Genomic DNA, 17,850 nt, shown 5'->3' with positions numbered 1-17,850 from the left:
CAGTAAGTATAGTAATGATTGAAATAGATGATTAAAGGAGGTCAATTTATTTGGTGTCTCTTCTGTCCCTATGCAGTAAAAATCTTCAATAACTCCTGTTTCCAGTGGAATGAAAAACTGAGTACTGTACAGGAAGACTCAGGAGTACTTCTGAGTTCCCAGGGCTGGGTGTACATCTTCGTCATGCTCAGCAAGAGACCGGAGGCCTCAATCAGCCCAAAATACAAGTGGTCATGCAGGAACATGACACACTCCTCAGAACCATGGCACATGTAGCAAGGTTGTTAGCAGGGACAGCTTGGGGGGCAGCAGGATGCAGGTGCTGTATCAGTATTAGCACCCAGTGCATACCAATAGGAATGAGTGGCAGAGGAAACAGCAGACACTGAGGACCTGATATTCACAATATGACTTCTACAGGTATTTTTTATTTCAGACTGGCCCTAGTTTGAGCCTCTGGAAGTGAACTCTCACAAACAGTTGGGATTGCATCTTTTGCTTTAGTTTCAAATAGAATTTATGTACTTTGAACCCACTCAGTGATGTGGACAAAAGACCTATAAATGCAGACAACTGGTAAATCTGCTTATAAAGAACACTCCTACTTCCATGCTAGTGTAGAAGCAGCCAGCATGTGCTAAATAGTCAGCCAGGTGCTCTGTCAAGACACCACAAAACTTCCACCACAATGGTACAATCTGTCTTTTGTTGCCACTGAGATGCCTAATTAATAATAAGATGGATAAGGAATTGGTTGGACATCTACATCCAGAGGGTAGTGCTTAATGACTCAGAGTCCTGATGAACATGAGTGACAAGTGGTGTCCCTCAGGACTGGGACCAGTGTTATTTAATATCTTCATTAACGACATAGGTGAAGATTGAATGCACCCTCAACAAGTCTGAGCTGAGTGGTGCTGTTGACACACCTGAACAACAGGACAGCATCCAGAGGGATCTGGACAATCTCCAGAAGTGGCCCATGGGAATCTCATGCAGTTTAACAAGTGCAAGGTTCTGCACCTGGGTCAGGGCAATCCCTGGTATCAATCCAGGGGATGAACAGATCGAGAGCAGCTCTGCTGAGACGGACTTGGGGGGTGCTGGTGGAGGAGAGGCTGGGCATGAACCTCGCAGCCCAGAAAGCCAAACGTGTCCTGGGCTGCATCAAAAGCAGCATGACCAGCAGGGTGAAGGAGGGGACCTGCCCCTCTGCTCTGGTGAGACCCCACCTGCAGTGCTGCATCCAGCTCTGGGGTCCCCAGCACAGGAAGGACATGGACCTGTTGGAGCGAGCCCAGAGGAGGCCACCCAGACGATCAGAGGGATGGAGCAACTCCGCTGTGAGGAAAAGCTACAAGAATTGGGATTGTTCAGCCTGGAAAAGAGAAGGATTAATTAAGGTGAACTAATTGCAGCCTTTCAGTATCTGAAGGAAACTTACAAGAAAGATGAAGAGGGACTTTCTACAAGAGCATGTAGTGACAGGACAAGGGAGAATGGCTTCAAACAGAAAGAGAGCAAGTTTAGATTAGATATTAGGAAGAAACTCTTTACTGTGAGGATGGTGAGGCAATGGGACAGGTTGCCCAGAGAAGTTGTGAGTGGCCTATCCATGGCAGCATTCAAGGCCAGGTTGGACAGAGCTCTGAGCAACCTGGTCCAGTGAAAGGTGTCTCCACCCATGGCAGGTGGGTTGAAAACAGATGATCTTTAAGGTCCCTTCCAACCCAAACCATTCTATGATTTTTTTATTCATTCCATGATAATTTTAAGACCCAAACACCAAGGGAGGTTTTCTTTGGTATGTTGCCACGTTATTTTCTCGAAGACACCAAATGTATACACTCAGATGATACAAATGATAAATTGGTGCACGCTAGTAAGACTTTGTTAATTAGTGTTAGTAAAGACACTGTAATCACAAGCCATGTGAAGTCAAACACTGTAATGATGAGAATCAGACCTATGTCTCTTACATCTGCAAATTAGTCACCATGAATTATTTGAGCACCTGACTTCCTATGAGGTTTGAACCCTCCACACATGCTTTCCTCTGCAAATTTCATCATTATATACTTGCTTTTACTTGTTCAGCAGAAACTATTATTATTATTGTAGAAAAACTTAATTTACTAGATGATACACTTTTTAGGACGAACACAGAGTGAAAAAATAAACAATATAATAAAAATGTAGTTGATTATTGCTGTACATTTTTAGTTGTTAGCTATAAAGGTCTATAAAGAATTGTTTTATGAAGTGCCATCTCTGTAGAGCATTACTTAGTAAACTAATCGTCATAACAATTGCAAAGCTCTTTTATATAGAGTGACTGGCAGGGAATTATTTGTGAAATAGTTAAATCATTGTGGCAGCATTTTACAACTTAAACGATGTCTTACATTAAAAGGAATTATACCGAGCAGTTACACTCTCCATTTTTAATTAAAGATGGAATTATCCTAAAACCAAATACCCAGTTCTGTACAAGTACTTAAAGCTAAACTGGAGTAGAATATGCATCAAAAAAGCCATGGTCATTTGAGAAAATCTTAACAACTGAAAATTTTTGGCGAAGACACAAAATATTTAAATAATGTCACCTTAATGCAATGGCAGAGCATGCAGTAAACAGCCTTACAAGCTTCTCCTGAAAAGCAGCAGTAATGTGACTGGAGTTCATTTATGTCTTCCCTCTTTGTGTAGGTGGCAAGCTACAGATTAACCTTCCTAACTCTTGCCTAAGGCCTTTGGCAGACAGCATTATCCTAATTTAATTGTGGTGGTTTAGGAGGTATAGACTTCAACCTGTCCTTTCACTCTCTATCCAAGTTTTCTGCTTTTTTGGTAGCAGCAACAAGAAGTCTCTGTGTACTGGTCTCTCAGATACTGCAGTTCATGACCTGACATAAAAACATAATGGCCATTATTTTCAGGTAATACACAAGGCAGGATATGCACCAGGCTGTGAACTGTGGCATCTGACAAGAGGCACACTCTCACTACTCTGGCAGTCTCCCTTTGGAAGCAGGGGCAGAAGCCTCTTGAACCTTCTGCAGCAGCAACTGGCAGAACTCACTGCTGGAGTCTCCAGCCTTTGGGAGAACTAAGACAGAAAGAGCAGCTGATAAACAAAGTTTTGAATGCTCTCATCAGTGCAAGGGCAAAAAAGGATTCTGATGAAAAGAACAATAAGGCAGGTCAGATGTAATGAATACAGCTTCTTGGTTATGCCTTGCCAGCAAGTCATACTCTTCTCTGTTATCTCTCTAGTGTGGCCTAATACAACACAACACTTGAGTCAAGAATGCTCTTTCCTCTAAAAACAAAAACCAGGGAAAACGAGAAAGAAATCAGAACATGAATTGATTACAAAGGGCTTTTCATTTACAGTGATCCTGTCCTGAGAAGATGCTTTTTGGAGCTGGGCATGACATTTCACATGGGCAGGAAAGATTCGTAGTTACCGAACTTTAGGTGTACATTTTATCCTAATCAATTTATAAGACAAATCATTAAATTCATGTTTTCACTAGATATATCTTCAGATGACAACAGTGCCAGAAGGGAAACCACAAAATTACTAAAGTATAATGAGAGCAAAGAATATAAACCTTTTGTTCATAAATTAATCCAATTTCATGCCTTCTCTTTTAAAACCTAAGCATCAAGTTAACATGACAATGTTACCTTAGTTTAGACTTATCTGCAGATATCAAAACCTTCAGTGACAGAAGTATCATAAATGTTTGTTGAGTGTGATTAGAGGTGAGGATACTTTACCTTTTTGAAAATTTGTACAATACTTTAAATTACTGGTCTTTTATTTTTAAACTGCCTTCTGAAGGTATTTCTTTACAACTCACATGAGGAAGCCTATAAGGGCTACATTCCCAAGATTTTCAGGCGTATGTCCTAAATTTATGCTCCTCAGCCTGGAACAATGATCCTCAAAACTCTCTAGAAGTAGCTGCACAATCCTGATCTTATCAAAAACTTGTAGGAATCTCACAATTCCTGAGTACTGTATTTCCATGTGCTCAGAGACTGCTGCAGGGAATGCTTTGAAGTGTCTCTACTTTGATCCTTCTGAGAGACTGGGTGACAAGCATGTCAAATCACAACAGAGCTTAAGTGTCTAACTTCATGAGGGGGTTCTGTGCTGTGAATTTTCATTCATGGAACATCCCTAAGTCATGGAAAGCAGGGCAATTTTACATACACCCCTGATCTTCCTATTGTCTTGGGAGATTCCTTGGCTGAATTCGGAGGGAATGGAATTCTTAGAATGTTACAGCAGTGAATACTGTTTAGGAATCCATCTTGCCCAGCCTGAGACAAATGACTTAGACTCTTCCTTGTTTAGTACTTCCATTTAATCAGAGAGATGTCAACTTCCTGAGAATTAAATGCTGTTCAGGTGGGCTCTGCTCTGAAATACCCCTCTGATTTTTGCAACCATACGGTGAACAATCCATAAATGCATAAATCTTACGAACTTCTGAGGAAACAGCTCCCCCAATCAGAATTCTCCACAAGTTCTTTTAAAAGGAGTACAGAAGAATCCATGAGACATAAACCACTTCCTACTTCTCAGGAGTACAGATAGCAAGAAAAGTCATAGCAGGCAGCTCATATAGGAGTACTATTGTGCTCTATAATACTTAACAAGCTACAGAGAACTCAATTTTATACTTTAAAAAGATTGTAAGTACAAAGTAGCACTACTATTTCACCAAATATTCTTCATGAAAAATGAAAAACAAACCTTCTCAGGACTGAAAACAGTCCTCCCTAAAGGTAAGTTAGAAGAAAGAGGATGCATGGGAGAAAGTAAAAATGCCAAGCTAGTAAATTTATGATAATTCAGATATTGTTACTGGAATGGATAAGGGTGAAAAGACAAGTTGTTGCACAAAACACCTAAGAGATGACAAGACACCAGTTCTATATTCATGTACCATTTTTCTGCGGTCTTATTCAGAGTTTGGGAGAATTCAGGATTACAGAGGTGTGCCAGAAATAATTGTAAAGGAGGAATATAGCCCTGTTATGGAAGGCAAAACAAGGCATGAAATTGAACTCAGATGAAAGAAAGACTGTTGATTTCTGCAGGATAGTGAAAAATGAAGGGGCAGCTGATTTTATACAGTGGGATGGATTCAGGAGACTCGCAGTGAGTTGCAAAACATCCTGAAAAAGTAGAAAACCGAAAACAGAGAATTAGGGTAAAGTTAGGTGAGGGTGAGAAGGGGTGATGTCTCAGATCAGATACAGAGAGAACATCAGTGTATGCAGCAAGAACTCAGAAACTGAGGAAGTTAAGCATGTATTCTATAGCTCTATAGCTCTGTGTACTCAGATTACCTCCTCAGATAAATATTGGTGACTTAGGAATGACTTAACTTCCTGCACAGATTTCCAAGGCTGGAACTGGCAAATATACTAATCTCCTAAAGTAACTGAACCAACAGTAGCATAAACAATTGCATATAAATGTATCTGCTTCCAGAAAGTAGCAAAATTGCAATTAGAAACATTATTCAACTTTATTCCAGGTTATTGATAACACTCAGATCTTTGTATTCAAATGCCAGCTCAGAAAATAAAATAGTTCAAGCAAAAAAACAAAGCAAGTCCACAGTTATCAGCCACGTATTTTAAGACAAGTCTAGCAAAGCAAACCCAGGCATATTGGGTTTGTTTCAGCTGCTGAATGAAGGAGAAAAGGAGCTTCATGCAGAGCATAAATTCAGTCATGATGCCACTCTGTGAACACTTTGTAAGCCTTAGCTAATTAGTCCATTCAAAATCCCTGCTGGGAAAACAAATAATATTCTTCTAGTTTTACAAATGAGGGATTGGAACGCAAGTGACACTACTTTAAATGTCCTGCCCAAACACATGGAGATTCAGCATGGTGGAGTGTAATTAAAAGTTAAACAGTGGGTAATTCTTACTGCTAAGATCAGACTGTTCTTTTCTGCATAGCCCAAAAGCTTAGCAGTGCATTCAGGACAGCAGTGGAGAGGGGATCTATAGACGGGAGGAAGGATCTTCCACTACAGCTATTAAAAATCTATGTGCAAAAAGGAAACAAACAAAGGGTAACTGAACCACTCACATTCATATGGATAAGCTATTATTATTACTTGCCTAGCACTGAAAATACGCTTGACTGCACATTGCATCATCCAAATATATTGTAAGAACTGACTGTACAAAAAAATAAGTTATTTCTGATTATGCAATGTAATAATTTTGACAACGTCTCAGTAATGTCTATTTCTGTACCAATACAAAGGAAACTGCAAGTTTGCATTAGTGACATTTGCTTCACAGCTGCATGAATAAAATTATTTATTTCAAGCAGCAACCCTTATATAACCCCTTAGTGTAACTTTCACTTGCAGCATCATTTCCAGCAGCTCTCATTTTCACAGTGCTGTGGAAGTCACCATGTAGACTTAGGACACTTTAGAAGCAGTAAATCAGGCATGACATCTCTGCTGAATATATTAGAGTCACTCTTTAAGCTGACAGTAGTCAGCTTTGATGTTATTTCAGTGAATGTCTCAGAGTGAGATTCACTGTGCCATCTGATGATACAATGTACTGATAATTATTAACAGGAAAACATGGACTAGACTCCAGTTATTGAAATATATCACTAATAGCAAACAACAGATCTAGAAAATGGTTTGGACTCATTGGAGCTACACTTCTCTTCCTTTCATGCTCCTGGTACCCAGGAAGTGGAACTATGCCAGCTCACCCACAGACTTGGTGGGGAAATGCAAAGACTACAGCCCTTGCTCTGCTCATACTGCTTAGTGTGGCATGAGATACTCCTTTATCTTGGTGCAGTAGGGGTTCCCATGGTGATACAGCACCTTCTCCTTCTTTCCACTTTGATTAAGTCTATATTTCAAAATCTCACAAACCTTACTGGTTGAAATGATGCACATGACAGCAGCAGATGCATAGTATTGTTAGGACATCAAGCAAACTGAAATTTAACACTGTGAAAGATATTCAAGCACTAATAGAAACTTTATTGTTGCTGTTAAACTGACCTGTGACTATGAGTAATTTGCTTTGTAATTTTGATTGAAATTCATCAGTTCAATTTTCTGGTCCCAAGTCAAAACTCATCCTAAAGTTACACAAATCTATTTTGTTCGGTCTTTGTAAAATCAGAGAAATAAAGAAAAGTGTATGGAAGTAATTTCTGAATTGCCAGTGACAGATATTTTTGTTGGATTTCACGCATTTGCTGAAGATAGAATAGACCTTACCGTAGCTGTCATAAGCCTCTTCGCTTGTTCCGTGACCATAGTCATAATATTCAGGCACACTGTAACAGATTCAGAGAGCCATGTCACTATTATCATGGGTAACCAACTCAAAACAAAAACAGAGATCACAAAATGAAAGGCATTTTAACACTTTGACATGACAGCATAGTCCAGCTAGTTTCAGGAAGAGTGAATATTTAAAAATATGAGAAAATGTATCAGTGACAATAACAGCTATAATAGAGTACATCACATTTCTTATCTACTGAGCATAAAAAAAATTTGGTCCTAAATATGTAAACTTAGGAGATGTGACAAAGATGGAGAGAAATTTTATCTGCAAAAATGAGGTCTGAAAAAAGACCACTGTATAATTCACTGTTGTTCAACTGCCAAAAGGGATATTAATCTCATTTGCCTGTAATTATAAACATTTATGCGTTATCAAACTCAGCATAGTTTATTTTCACAAACCTGACTGTATTGTATGGTGTGGAACCTGTAAACTACTTATCTTTACCAAAACCAGACAGGTTTCCAGCTTTGATCCTGAAGAAGAAAGCATGTTCCCACTACCTGTAGAGAGAACTTTTGATTCTCCACAGCCTTTTTCCTTATGTAGTTATTGGACATCCATGGAAAATTTTATACAGTGATCAATAAAACACATATTGAAAGAAACAAGGGTCTAGAAGTGCAAAATTCAGTCTCAACTCACTTTTTCACTGTTTTCAAAAATTATGTATAGTCATATTAACATGTTATCAAAATATTTCAGATAATAGTTACATCCTAATAATCAGCAATTCCCAGCTATTAAGTAGAGTGGGCATCCAGAAAATTCAACCTCTGAGACATAATTAAATGGAAAGGGAATTATTCACACTTTTTCTTGACTGCTATTATTACTTATAGTTTGCACTGTGTTTTGGTACCTGGTACCAAATTCAAGATCAGGCTACTTCTATTCTCAGGTACCAGGTAAACATACAAGAATCAGTCTCTGCCCAGAAAAATCTACTAACTCCATGAACTCCACTATATTGTATTTCTTCAATCTGCAGTGAACCAAGCAGAAAATGTAACACTTTCTCTGTTGATCTCTGTTGTCACTTCTGCTTCTTTTTCCTTGGACACTGTGTGAGACAGACTTGCAAAATGAACAGAAGCAGGCAAGCAGCTCAATAGTGCTATAACATTATTGCTCAGGCCATTTTCCATATTGGACTATTGTTTTAAAAATATTAGTTTACACTTGAGAGAGAAGCTTAGTTGACAGTGGAGTGCAAGTAGAAATATTTCAGAAGTGCAATAGAGATAAACAATCAATCTATAACAATTATTTTCTTAACCTAATTTTGACCTTGTTCACAAACAGTCTGTGATTAGATTTTTAATTTCTTGAACTTAATAGCCATTCATAACTATTCTTGGAATAATTTCTGAGAATGATTCATGTTCTCTGTCTCACTCAAGAACACTGACTGCATGTATCTGATAACTGACAGTCAAGCTGTTTTGATTTGGGTCATGTCATCACCTGAATGGCTAGGGACAGCTCTCATAGTTTTCAGCTACAAATATCCATGGGCTTGGTTTGGGGTTTTTTTTTTGAACTGAAAATATAACCATAACGCTGTGCATTAATTCAGGAGTTTAGTGAGAAGTCATTCATGTGAGTGAATGAATTACAATGACGTCAGTATCTCAGAGAGATGAAATTCATTTGCTAAAGCAGTTGCAGAAAACGGACATAGGAATAACATGAATGAAATGAAGTTAACACTTCTGAAGACCTCCCAATGCCAGCCAATATCTATAGGAAACAATCACTATTGAGACTTCCTGGCTAATGGAAACCATTCAGTTGCTTGAAAATTAATCATCTAAATATACAAACCCTCCCACTGAAATGGTGCAAGAAACAAACAAGAAGGATACATCTTCTATTTGTAGAACACAATATTCATTCTGTACTATTTTGCAATTATTTTAGTAGCCAATTAAATGAAGTAACAGGATTATGTAAGGTGAACTAAAGCACTGCAGCATCAGGGTTAAATCATATATCTAGTCATACCTACAAAACTCACAGTTGAGATGTAAGAAATGACTTGCACTGTTTAGAACAGACAGATGACATACCACCCAGCTCTGGCAGACAGCCGTATGAAAAACTAATTTTAGAAGCTGCATTTTGGCACCCTGCCTGCTTTCCTGGGTAGAGGAGGGTGTTGGACTAGTGAGTGGTGTTAAAAGAAAAGAAACACAAGAACTCCCATCTTCTGCCAGCAGATAAGATCTAATATTTCTTCCTGATACACTTTTGCAAACCAAAGCAGCTGTTTCCAAAGGTTAGCTTTAAAAGGAGGCCAGTCCAAAGGCCAGTAACTTATCAACAGCAGTCCTGCTTTCAGTGTCACTGATCAGGGCCTTGAGCTATTACCCATCAACATAACATCCAGCAGAACAAAAGACTTGCAAGAGCAGGTAAGAGATTCATTGCTACATTATTGTTGTTGTACATTTTTATTTGAGAAAAAGCCACACAATCATAGAGATAATAAGGATGTGAGATAAAAATCCTGCAGTGAACATTCCGAACTGAAATCCACTATCAACATAATACTAGGTTAACACAGAAACCATCAAAAAATAAGAAACAAGCTGTATTGTATCTATAAAAAGGAAGTAATTTGTTACATACCATGTATTTGCTGTCTGTGAGCACAATACTTAACACATTCCCGAAAACACGTAATTCATAACACAATACGTGACTGTCATCTAAGTTCTCCAACTTTATTTGCCTACACTTCTTTTTTCCTTATTTCCCTAATACATCTTTTTCATAGATTTGAGCCAAAACGGCATTTCAAATTCCTTGCCAACTAATATTAAAAAGTGTTTTGAAGTATATGTAAGTGAAGAAAACTTATTTCTTACTATGAAATACCAGACTTAAACTGGTATTTTGTGACCCAAACTGCTTATCCATTAGTCTGCTCTATTTTAAACCTCTCTGAATACTCACCATAATCTATTATACTCACTATAATCTATTATATGCATTTATATGCATTTAGTTGTAAACATTTTCCTCTGTTTTTTAGCCAAGTGAACAATAGGCAATATTTATAAAAATTGTGTGATAGGTTATGGCTTTACAAACATGAGGTTTATTTTTAAAATTATTGAACTACAGAGAGATGTAGCTCATTTGCATTATGGCCAACTGAGAAGGAAGCAATCAGCAAATGCATTCAGCATAAATAAAACTTGTTTATATAATTTTATCGTCCTCAGACTGTTCCTGGAAAATATAGTGATCATGAGCTCTAGAAACCTCTGACTCTTTTGGCAGTGCTAATTGGAAACAAAACACCATTATCTGTCATTAGCATTCATTACTTTCAAGCAACATGAAGTGTAATTTACTTAAAGTACATGCACCCACCTGAAAGCAGGATGCAACACATTTTATAAAGCAGACAGGAAGGATTAACTCATTACCAGCTACTCAGCTTTTACCTGCACTATACTTTAACACCAGATTTCTGAAACACAGAGGTCTTGATGTACCATGACTTACACTTTAGTAACCTTCTACATGTAGCACTCAGGGAAAAATTGATATACACAGGGGTATGTATCTTACAAGCAGTTTAACTGGGTTTGTATCGATGTAATTTTTCTCTATGAGAAACATTTACAACACAGATATATGACCCTGTCCTAATTCCTATTCTGTGGGCAAGGAGATTAATAATACATATACTGTAAATCTTCATAATCTTTACCTATTTATGCTTATTTTTTTTTTAACTTTTCATTTTGGTTAATGTTTTTGAATATGTTCTTTTCAAAGATTTGGAATCAAAGTTTCCATAAACTGTGATCTGTTTCAGTTTCCAAAAAACCCCCAAAACTCAAACCAACACAAGATGATTGTTTTTGAGAGATAAGGGTCCTTTAGTGCCTTCCAATCTTTATTATCTAGGGCTCCTATGATATGACGAAGGCTCAAGTACAGAGACTGTATCTAAACGGCAACCTTTAAAGCCAACAAAGACTTTTAACCTCTCGTTAACTGGGACTTTTTCAAATTTATATTAGTGCAAAAAAATGAATTCCAATTTAACTGTGTCAACACCCATGGGAAGCCACACAGCTTTTTGCCCAAAAAGGCTGTAGAGAATAGTGCTTTAAAGTGGTTTAGGCTGAGAACCACAAACAAAAGTGTTAAGATTGAAGCCACAGAACCCTGACTCTTGGGTCAACAAGCTACCCAAGGGAAGTGTGATGTTCACCACTCAGAGGTCAGTGGGGTTAAGTACAGGAAAACATGACATTAATGAATAGACTGCATTAGCCTTTGACCAATCTCTTCCTGCACCTGCAGGAAGCTGCTGGCAAGAGACCCTGGGTTAGCAACATTACCATCTGGCTCCCTGGCTGCTCTTACAGCTGCAGTAATATAAGGCAGCAGAACACTTCAAGAACTGAAGAACAGAAGCACTTCTTGTTCCCCTGTGCTTTTTCGTTGTGCGTGGTGTTTTGTTTTATTCTTCCTTTCTCTCTTTGTGTTCTTTGATTTTATTTGGTGAAGGATGCATCTAAGCTTTTATTCTCAAACGTGGTTGCAGACATACAATGGGCTCTCTAAAGCCAAAGCAGAGAGGTACAAGAAAGAGATCATCTTCTTTAAACAGTAACACGTGAATCTGTACAGAAGCGTGTTCCAAGATCCTAAGAAACTGAAAGTCTTTGAGCAAGACCTGTTAACTGAGATTTAGCCATTACATTTTCCTGCAAATACATTTTTTTTTCCTTTCCTAATGGTACTTTTAAACTGGGAGAGTATATGTTAGTATAATACAAGAATATTTTATTGGGAAATGTTTGGGAAAGAGCTGGTCAATTTAGTAAAGAGGCTTTTGACAAATCCTTGGAACTGTAACTCTGCCATTAGATAATAATCAGGCTTCTTCTGTGAAATACATGAATTGGTCCAAACTAGAGATTCAGCTGATGCCAGTGAAGTTCCACAGTTCAGACTCATAATGAAATAGGCTAAAAACTTGTACACTAGCCTTTGAAGAGGTAAAATAATTTGAGATACTTCCATCTTTGTGTTGTAGCACTCAACAATGTGAGAGTGAACCAATATTGTAGTTTTTGGATTGGAGCTCTTTGAGGAGGGATTCCCAGCCTTTGTCAGTTTGCAATCAGCATCTATACGGAGGTACAGATAAATGAACCTTTATCACTCCTTAGAGATATATCCCAGTTATGGTTACCTTTAGACAAGATTCTTGAGTCAAGCTAATGCCCAGGACAGATCACAAGAATCCCTAGAAGTGGGACTTAAAATTTTAGAGGTGGAATTCAATATTTTAGACAAGTCTCTTTTTCACATCCTCAAATAGATCCTTTGATCTCGTCTATATACAATTATCTCCTTCTTTTCCTATGTAATTTCTGTTCAGTAATCTTAGGCATTTCCAACTTCCAACGTCAATAACTGGTACAATCAAATATTCAGTTCCTGTGCTAACAGGATCCAGTCTAACATTGCTGCAGTTGTTTCATGTAAGACTGTGTTTGTAAAGCTTCTCCCTCCTACATGAGGGAGGGAGCCAGCAGGATTTAACATACAGTTGGCCATGAAAGAAAAGCTGTTTACACAAAGCAGTACACTTCTGCCTGGAAGAGAGGCGAGCAAGATCTGCATTCACATGAATTACAATATATGAAATTTTTACAAAATAATATCTCATAGTGGAAATGTGAGAATAAAGAAATAATCCTTCTAGGAATCTGAAACTTACTGGAACATTTTTACTTAATAGAGCACTTAATGTCTACAGGGAAGATGACAAATCTTTTGAATATAGGAACTTACAGGATCCAGCCTTAAATCACAAATATAGTCCTTTACTCAATACTTCTTTAGAACTAATGGAATAATATGGTGAACATTTTAGTGGATAAAGTCTCCCTTTTTCTGAAAGCTCAATTTTGATTGTATCCAGTATTTTTATCGGAGAAGAATATCTCTATTGCCATACCCCTGGATTTATTCAGTACCTTACAACATGCCTGAAGTGAAACTAGATTCAACTGTCTCCAGCAATTTTGTATGTTTGATTTTATGCTACTGAAAATAGGAATTTAAAAATATTATAAACAACAAAGGCAGTAAATTTATACAAGCTTAAGATTGCAGAGCCAACATAATTGCAAGATGACTTCAGGTTCTGAACTTTTTGCAAAATATGACATAGAAACCAATCTGCCATTTAATTTCACATGGCAATTTCTGTTTACCTATTCTACAATCCACAGTCATTTTCTTATAGACACAGAATTATGACTGACTATTTCAGAATATAATACAAAATGTCTGCAGACACAGTATTGGCAAAGGCAATGATGCAACATTTTAGGAATCCTAGACAGTTTCAGAGGAGACACTTCCCTCCAGTTCAGAGTAGTGAAATTTGCTTCCACTTTGCTCATTTAATCAAATAAATGAGAAGTGGCATTTGAAAACAGTTTCTGATTATGAATGCCATAAGTGGATTGCTGTGAAAATACATAAAATGTCATATTCTAGGCTTGCTGCCTTGATTGATTTCAACAGGTTGGAAATAAAAAGCAGGGAAATCTTTATTTACGGACAGGTGGATATAAGCACAAAGCCAAAATGAAATATGAAAAAGTATAGATACAATGCACAGTGCTTAAAAAGTGAAAGAGTGAGTAGTAGAGAAAATAATAATGAATATCTAAGTTTGCAAAAAATCAGTGTAACCATTCTACCTATTTCAGCTTGGACTATATTTATGTGTCGATGTATTTTACTACATAGTGATACTTTGACAGTGAGACAGAAGTGTGCAAACCTCTGATTATATCACCAAAACATTCAACTATGTGATAATCTACTAATTCAATAATGGTTATTCACAGTCGTGTCTGACCACTGTTTTTAAACTAAGGACAAAATTCTTTCATTTAACTATGGGTAGTTCACAACTAATGTGCTGGAACTTTTCACAAAGCAAGTAGTCAAAAACAGTGGCACTTCTGAGTGGAGTTCACCAAGGAACATGTACACCCAGCTGAACCTTATACTGCTGTCTTCACAAGTGTACTAGTCTGTTATTTTACTTGCAGCACTGCTTGGAGAAACTCATCTTTGGAAACAGATATACAGACAATATCTTGATATCTGGAGGTCAAACAAGGATAAAGCAGAATGAACTGGAGCTCAGGCAAATATATCCTGCTGATGTAAATAATTCCTGCAGATACAACTGGATAAAATACTCTTCCTAAATATTTTTGCAGCATGCTCTGCACTGATGTGATTGTACCGTAAGCCACATAAGTGACATGGACTGAACTGTGGTCCATGTTGTACTCCTGCATACCAGATCAGAAATAAGTAAGTAATCTCTAAAGCTCCTGTACTAGCAGTCCATACTGCAGAAAAAGAAGCTGTAAACACAAGCTGTAGAGTAGGTAACATGAACTTTGTAACAGAAATAATAACCAGGGAAAAAAGTTTCTTTTCAAAATCAAGAACTTGTCATATACTCAACTTCAGCGGCTGAATACACTCTTGAAATTTTCTGTGAGTATGAGTCATTAGAAGAATGCGCATCAGAACTGTAGCACCCATTAGAGGTTGAAGGGATAGGTATTCCTACAAACATAGTTACTGGGATAATATTACACTGGTATGGTCATAGCATCAAAATAATTTTCCACAGCAGCACAGTGGACATAGGCAGCATTTTTGTCCTTTTACTTCTGTTACTAGTATTGAGAAACAGATACCCAACTGGACTTTGCACATAACAGCACAGCTTTAGGTATTATCGTACCTTTTGAATGAAATACAATTCAGTTAGGTGAAAGATATCAGCCAACTTGAGTGTCTCTGTTACTTTCTCATCTTTTCTTTTTCTCTTCTTCAGTCCTCTAAGATTTTAGCAATTATCTAACACAATGTTTGTCAGTCTTCAGATCTTGTAAGAACTTAGAATTTATTCCAGATATATTAATGACATCTTTCTTTATGTTAAAGTTTAGATTCTGTACTATCATTAACATCTTAGAGGGGAAATTTGGAGATGACATGGCCTATAATATGCAATTCTACATCAGAAGCAGAAGTTTGATTGCCAGCTCAGCAGATGCAGGATGGGTTTGCAGTGGGAGTTTGACAGACCAAAAAGAAGTCATTAGCCCAAAATGATCAGCATACCAGCATGAAACGTCTGTCCAGAGGACTGCTGCCTATAGCATTACATAAATTATTTGCAAGATTAACCGTAAATATTTTGCCAAGAATTGCTTCAAGGTCCTAAAACTGGGTCACTGTCATTAGTGAGGATGAGCACAGGCAGGCATGAGAAATGCTTTTTACCTATGTCATCTTGCAGTCACAGCAAGGATGACAACATGCCATCACAAGGCCTGTACTGCTGTGGAGTGGAATCTGTAACAGCAACGTTGTGCACTATTTTCATCTGTCTTTTATCACTGAATTATTTATTCTTCTTGTCAGTAAGTTATGGGTTTCCCGATATCTACAAGTCTATTTACAGCCTAAGGTGGGAGTTATAAGCTCTTTCTTTAGAAAGAACACACTCGGCAACTAATTTTGCTGCTGAACTGTTTTTAACAAAAGCCATACAGAAAAAAGGCAGAATAAAAAGCCAGGCAACCAGACCTGAAAGCCATTGCCAATATACCATATACCTGTTAACAAAAACCAGAATGGATTGATGGATGAGTGTTCATGCCAGGCATTGTGGAACAGGGAAATAATATCAAACCCAAATTTTAAGCTTAATCAGAAAACCATTGTCTTCCTTTGCTCTTCACTGTTAGGCACCATTGTTTACACTACATATGGCTGGATAAGTTAGGCACAAGCGGATTAAAGAGAATATACCCTTCCTGGTTCATCCCATGACCGGCCAGTCAGTCCCAGGTTTCTGTGGTATCTCTTTTGGCTGTGAGACATAGACATTCTTTGAAATGAAACTACTGGTGCTGGCAGAGACACAAAGGTCAGTGGAGATGACTGCAGATGTGGTAGCAGAGCTGAAGATGGCTCTGTTGGCCATCATGGTTCTCAGCTGATTCATCAGCAAATTATCCATTTCCACCAAATTATTCTGTTGGTCTTGGCTGAGGAGTCTAGCCACGCTTTGCATGTGTGATCCCTAACAACCTCTGAGTAACCAAAGAGGCTGATCTACATCTCCTCACAAAACTTTGCATCCTTTTCTCCTGGTGATCTAGTGATCTCAGCCCATGAATCCTGGAGAGTGGTGATAGTTCAACAGACTTAGAAGTTCCTGGTAAGAAAATCAGAAAGTGTATTACATTTTGAAAGCTTAAAGGATTCTCCTACATTTTCTGTGTTACCTACAGCTGAGTTGGAAATTGACACTTCTACCATTTTGTATACTACACCTATATTTTTAAATAAAGTTGTCAGACTAGAGGTTTGGTGGCAGAAAGGTTTTGAGTCTGCTCTACCTGACTTTCAAGTACACAGGGAGTAGTGTATGAACTTAACAACTACTGAATATCTTTTGGTGTGTCTGGACAGGCAGATATTCTTATCACTGAGATCCATCTTCACATTACATGGAAGGGAGGGGAAGAGAGAGGAAAACAAGGTTTCATCAAGAAATTCAAATTACAGTGCAATATTGCCCATGGGAAGTATGTAAGATCTGGTGTCTTCTCCTGCCCACTGAAATGGTTGTTTCCTTGTTCTCTTTGGTATTGGACAAAGCATTTGTTGCAATTACCTTAAAAACTGTATTTTGACGTCCAAATGAACAAATTTCTAAAATGAGCAGGGTTTCTAAACGTCCTCAGAAAATGTGTAGTCTTTCACAGAATCCTGTAAATCCTGCTTACAGACTCAGTTGGGAAGGACAGGTGGCTCTTCGTTTAAATCTGTCTTGAGGTTCCACCTCGTCTTCTGGGTTGTTATTATGGGACAGGAACATGAGGAGGGAAAAGGTGGCTGTACATCTTCTGCTACTTCAAGCAAGACATACCTCCATGCAATATAGACCGTATTTGTCACAACTCATAATTCTCTTATTTCTAAAATAAGCCTCCCCAGCTTGATAAGGTACAGGTGGCTCTTACCATAGGTAAAGTCCTGCTTTTCTCTTTCTTCAGTTTGCTTCTTGTGTCCATTTCAAAGTGTGCTTGAGATGCCTCTTAGTTTGTTCAGACACGCAGGCTTACTGTGGCTTTCATTCCAGCCTGATTCTGAGACTCTGTCATGCCTCTTCCACAAGTGACCCCATCCCCCTAGTTTCAGCCTAAAAATCAGACTGCTGTCATGAAGGACAGCATCTTCTGTCTGGAGAAGTTCATTAGGGAACTCCACTAGAGAAGGAGAAAATGCACTGTTGGTCCTGCAACACCATCCCTGACTTTTAGTACAAACTTTTAGATAGTTATGCACTAAAGAACAGCATCCGAATGGTCTTGGGAATTG

General features: G+C 38.0%; 1 protein-coding gene across 17 annotated transcripts in view; it reads right to left on the bottom strand.

Moving 5' to 3' along the window:
* The window catches only part of KHDRBS2 (KH RNA binding domain containing, signal transduction associated 2), a 299,809-nt gene that overhangs the window by 39,313 nt on the left and 242,646 nt on the right, over positions 1-17,850 (bottom strand). For all 17 annotated transcript variants that reach the window (XR_001863635.1, XR_001863645.1, XR_001863632.1 and 14 more), the window contains exon 8: positions 7,302-7,360. Coding sequence is in view for 1 of the 17 variants with exons in the window: in XM_008637626.2 (XP_008635848.1) it covers positions 7,302-7,360 (59 nt within the window). In the remaining 16 variants the exon portion in view is untranslated. The remainder of the gene's footprint in view (positions 1-7,301; positions 7,361-17,850) is intronic.

This window comes from Corvus brachyrhynchos, unplaced genomic scaffold (genome assembly GCF_000691975.1).
Source record: "Corvus brachyrhynchos isolate BGI_N302 unplaced genomic scaffold, ASM69197v1 scaffold136, whole genome shotgun sequence".
Taxonomy (NCBI): Eukaryota; Metazoa; Chordata; class Aves; order Passeriformes; family Corvidae; genus Corvus; species Corvus brachyrhynchos.
The sequence above is the reverse complement of the archived record's forward strand: the minus strand, read 5'-3'. Positions and strand labels throughout refer to the sequence as shown.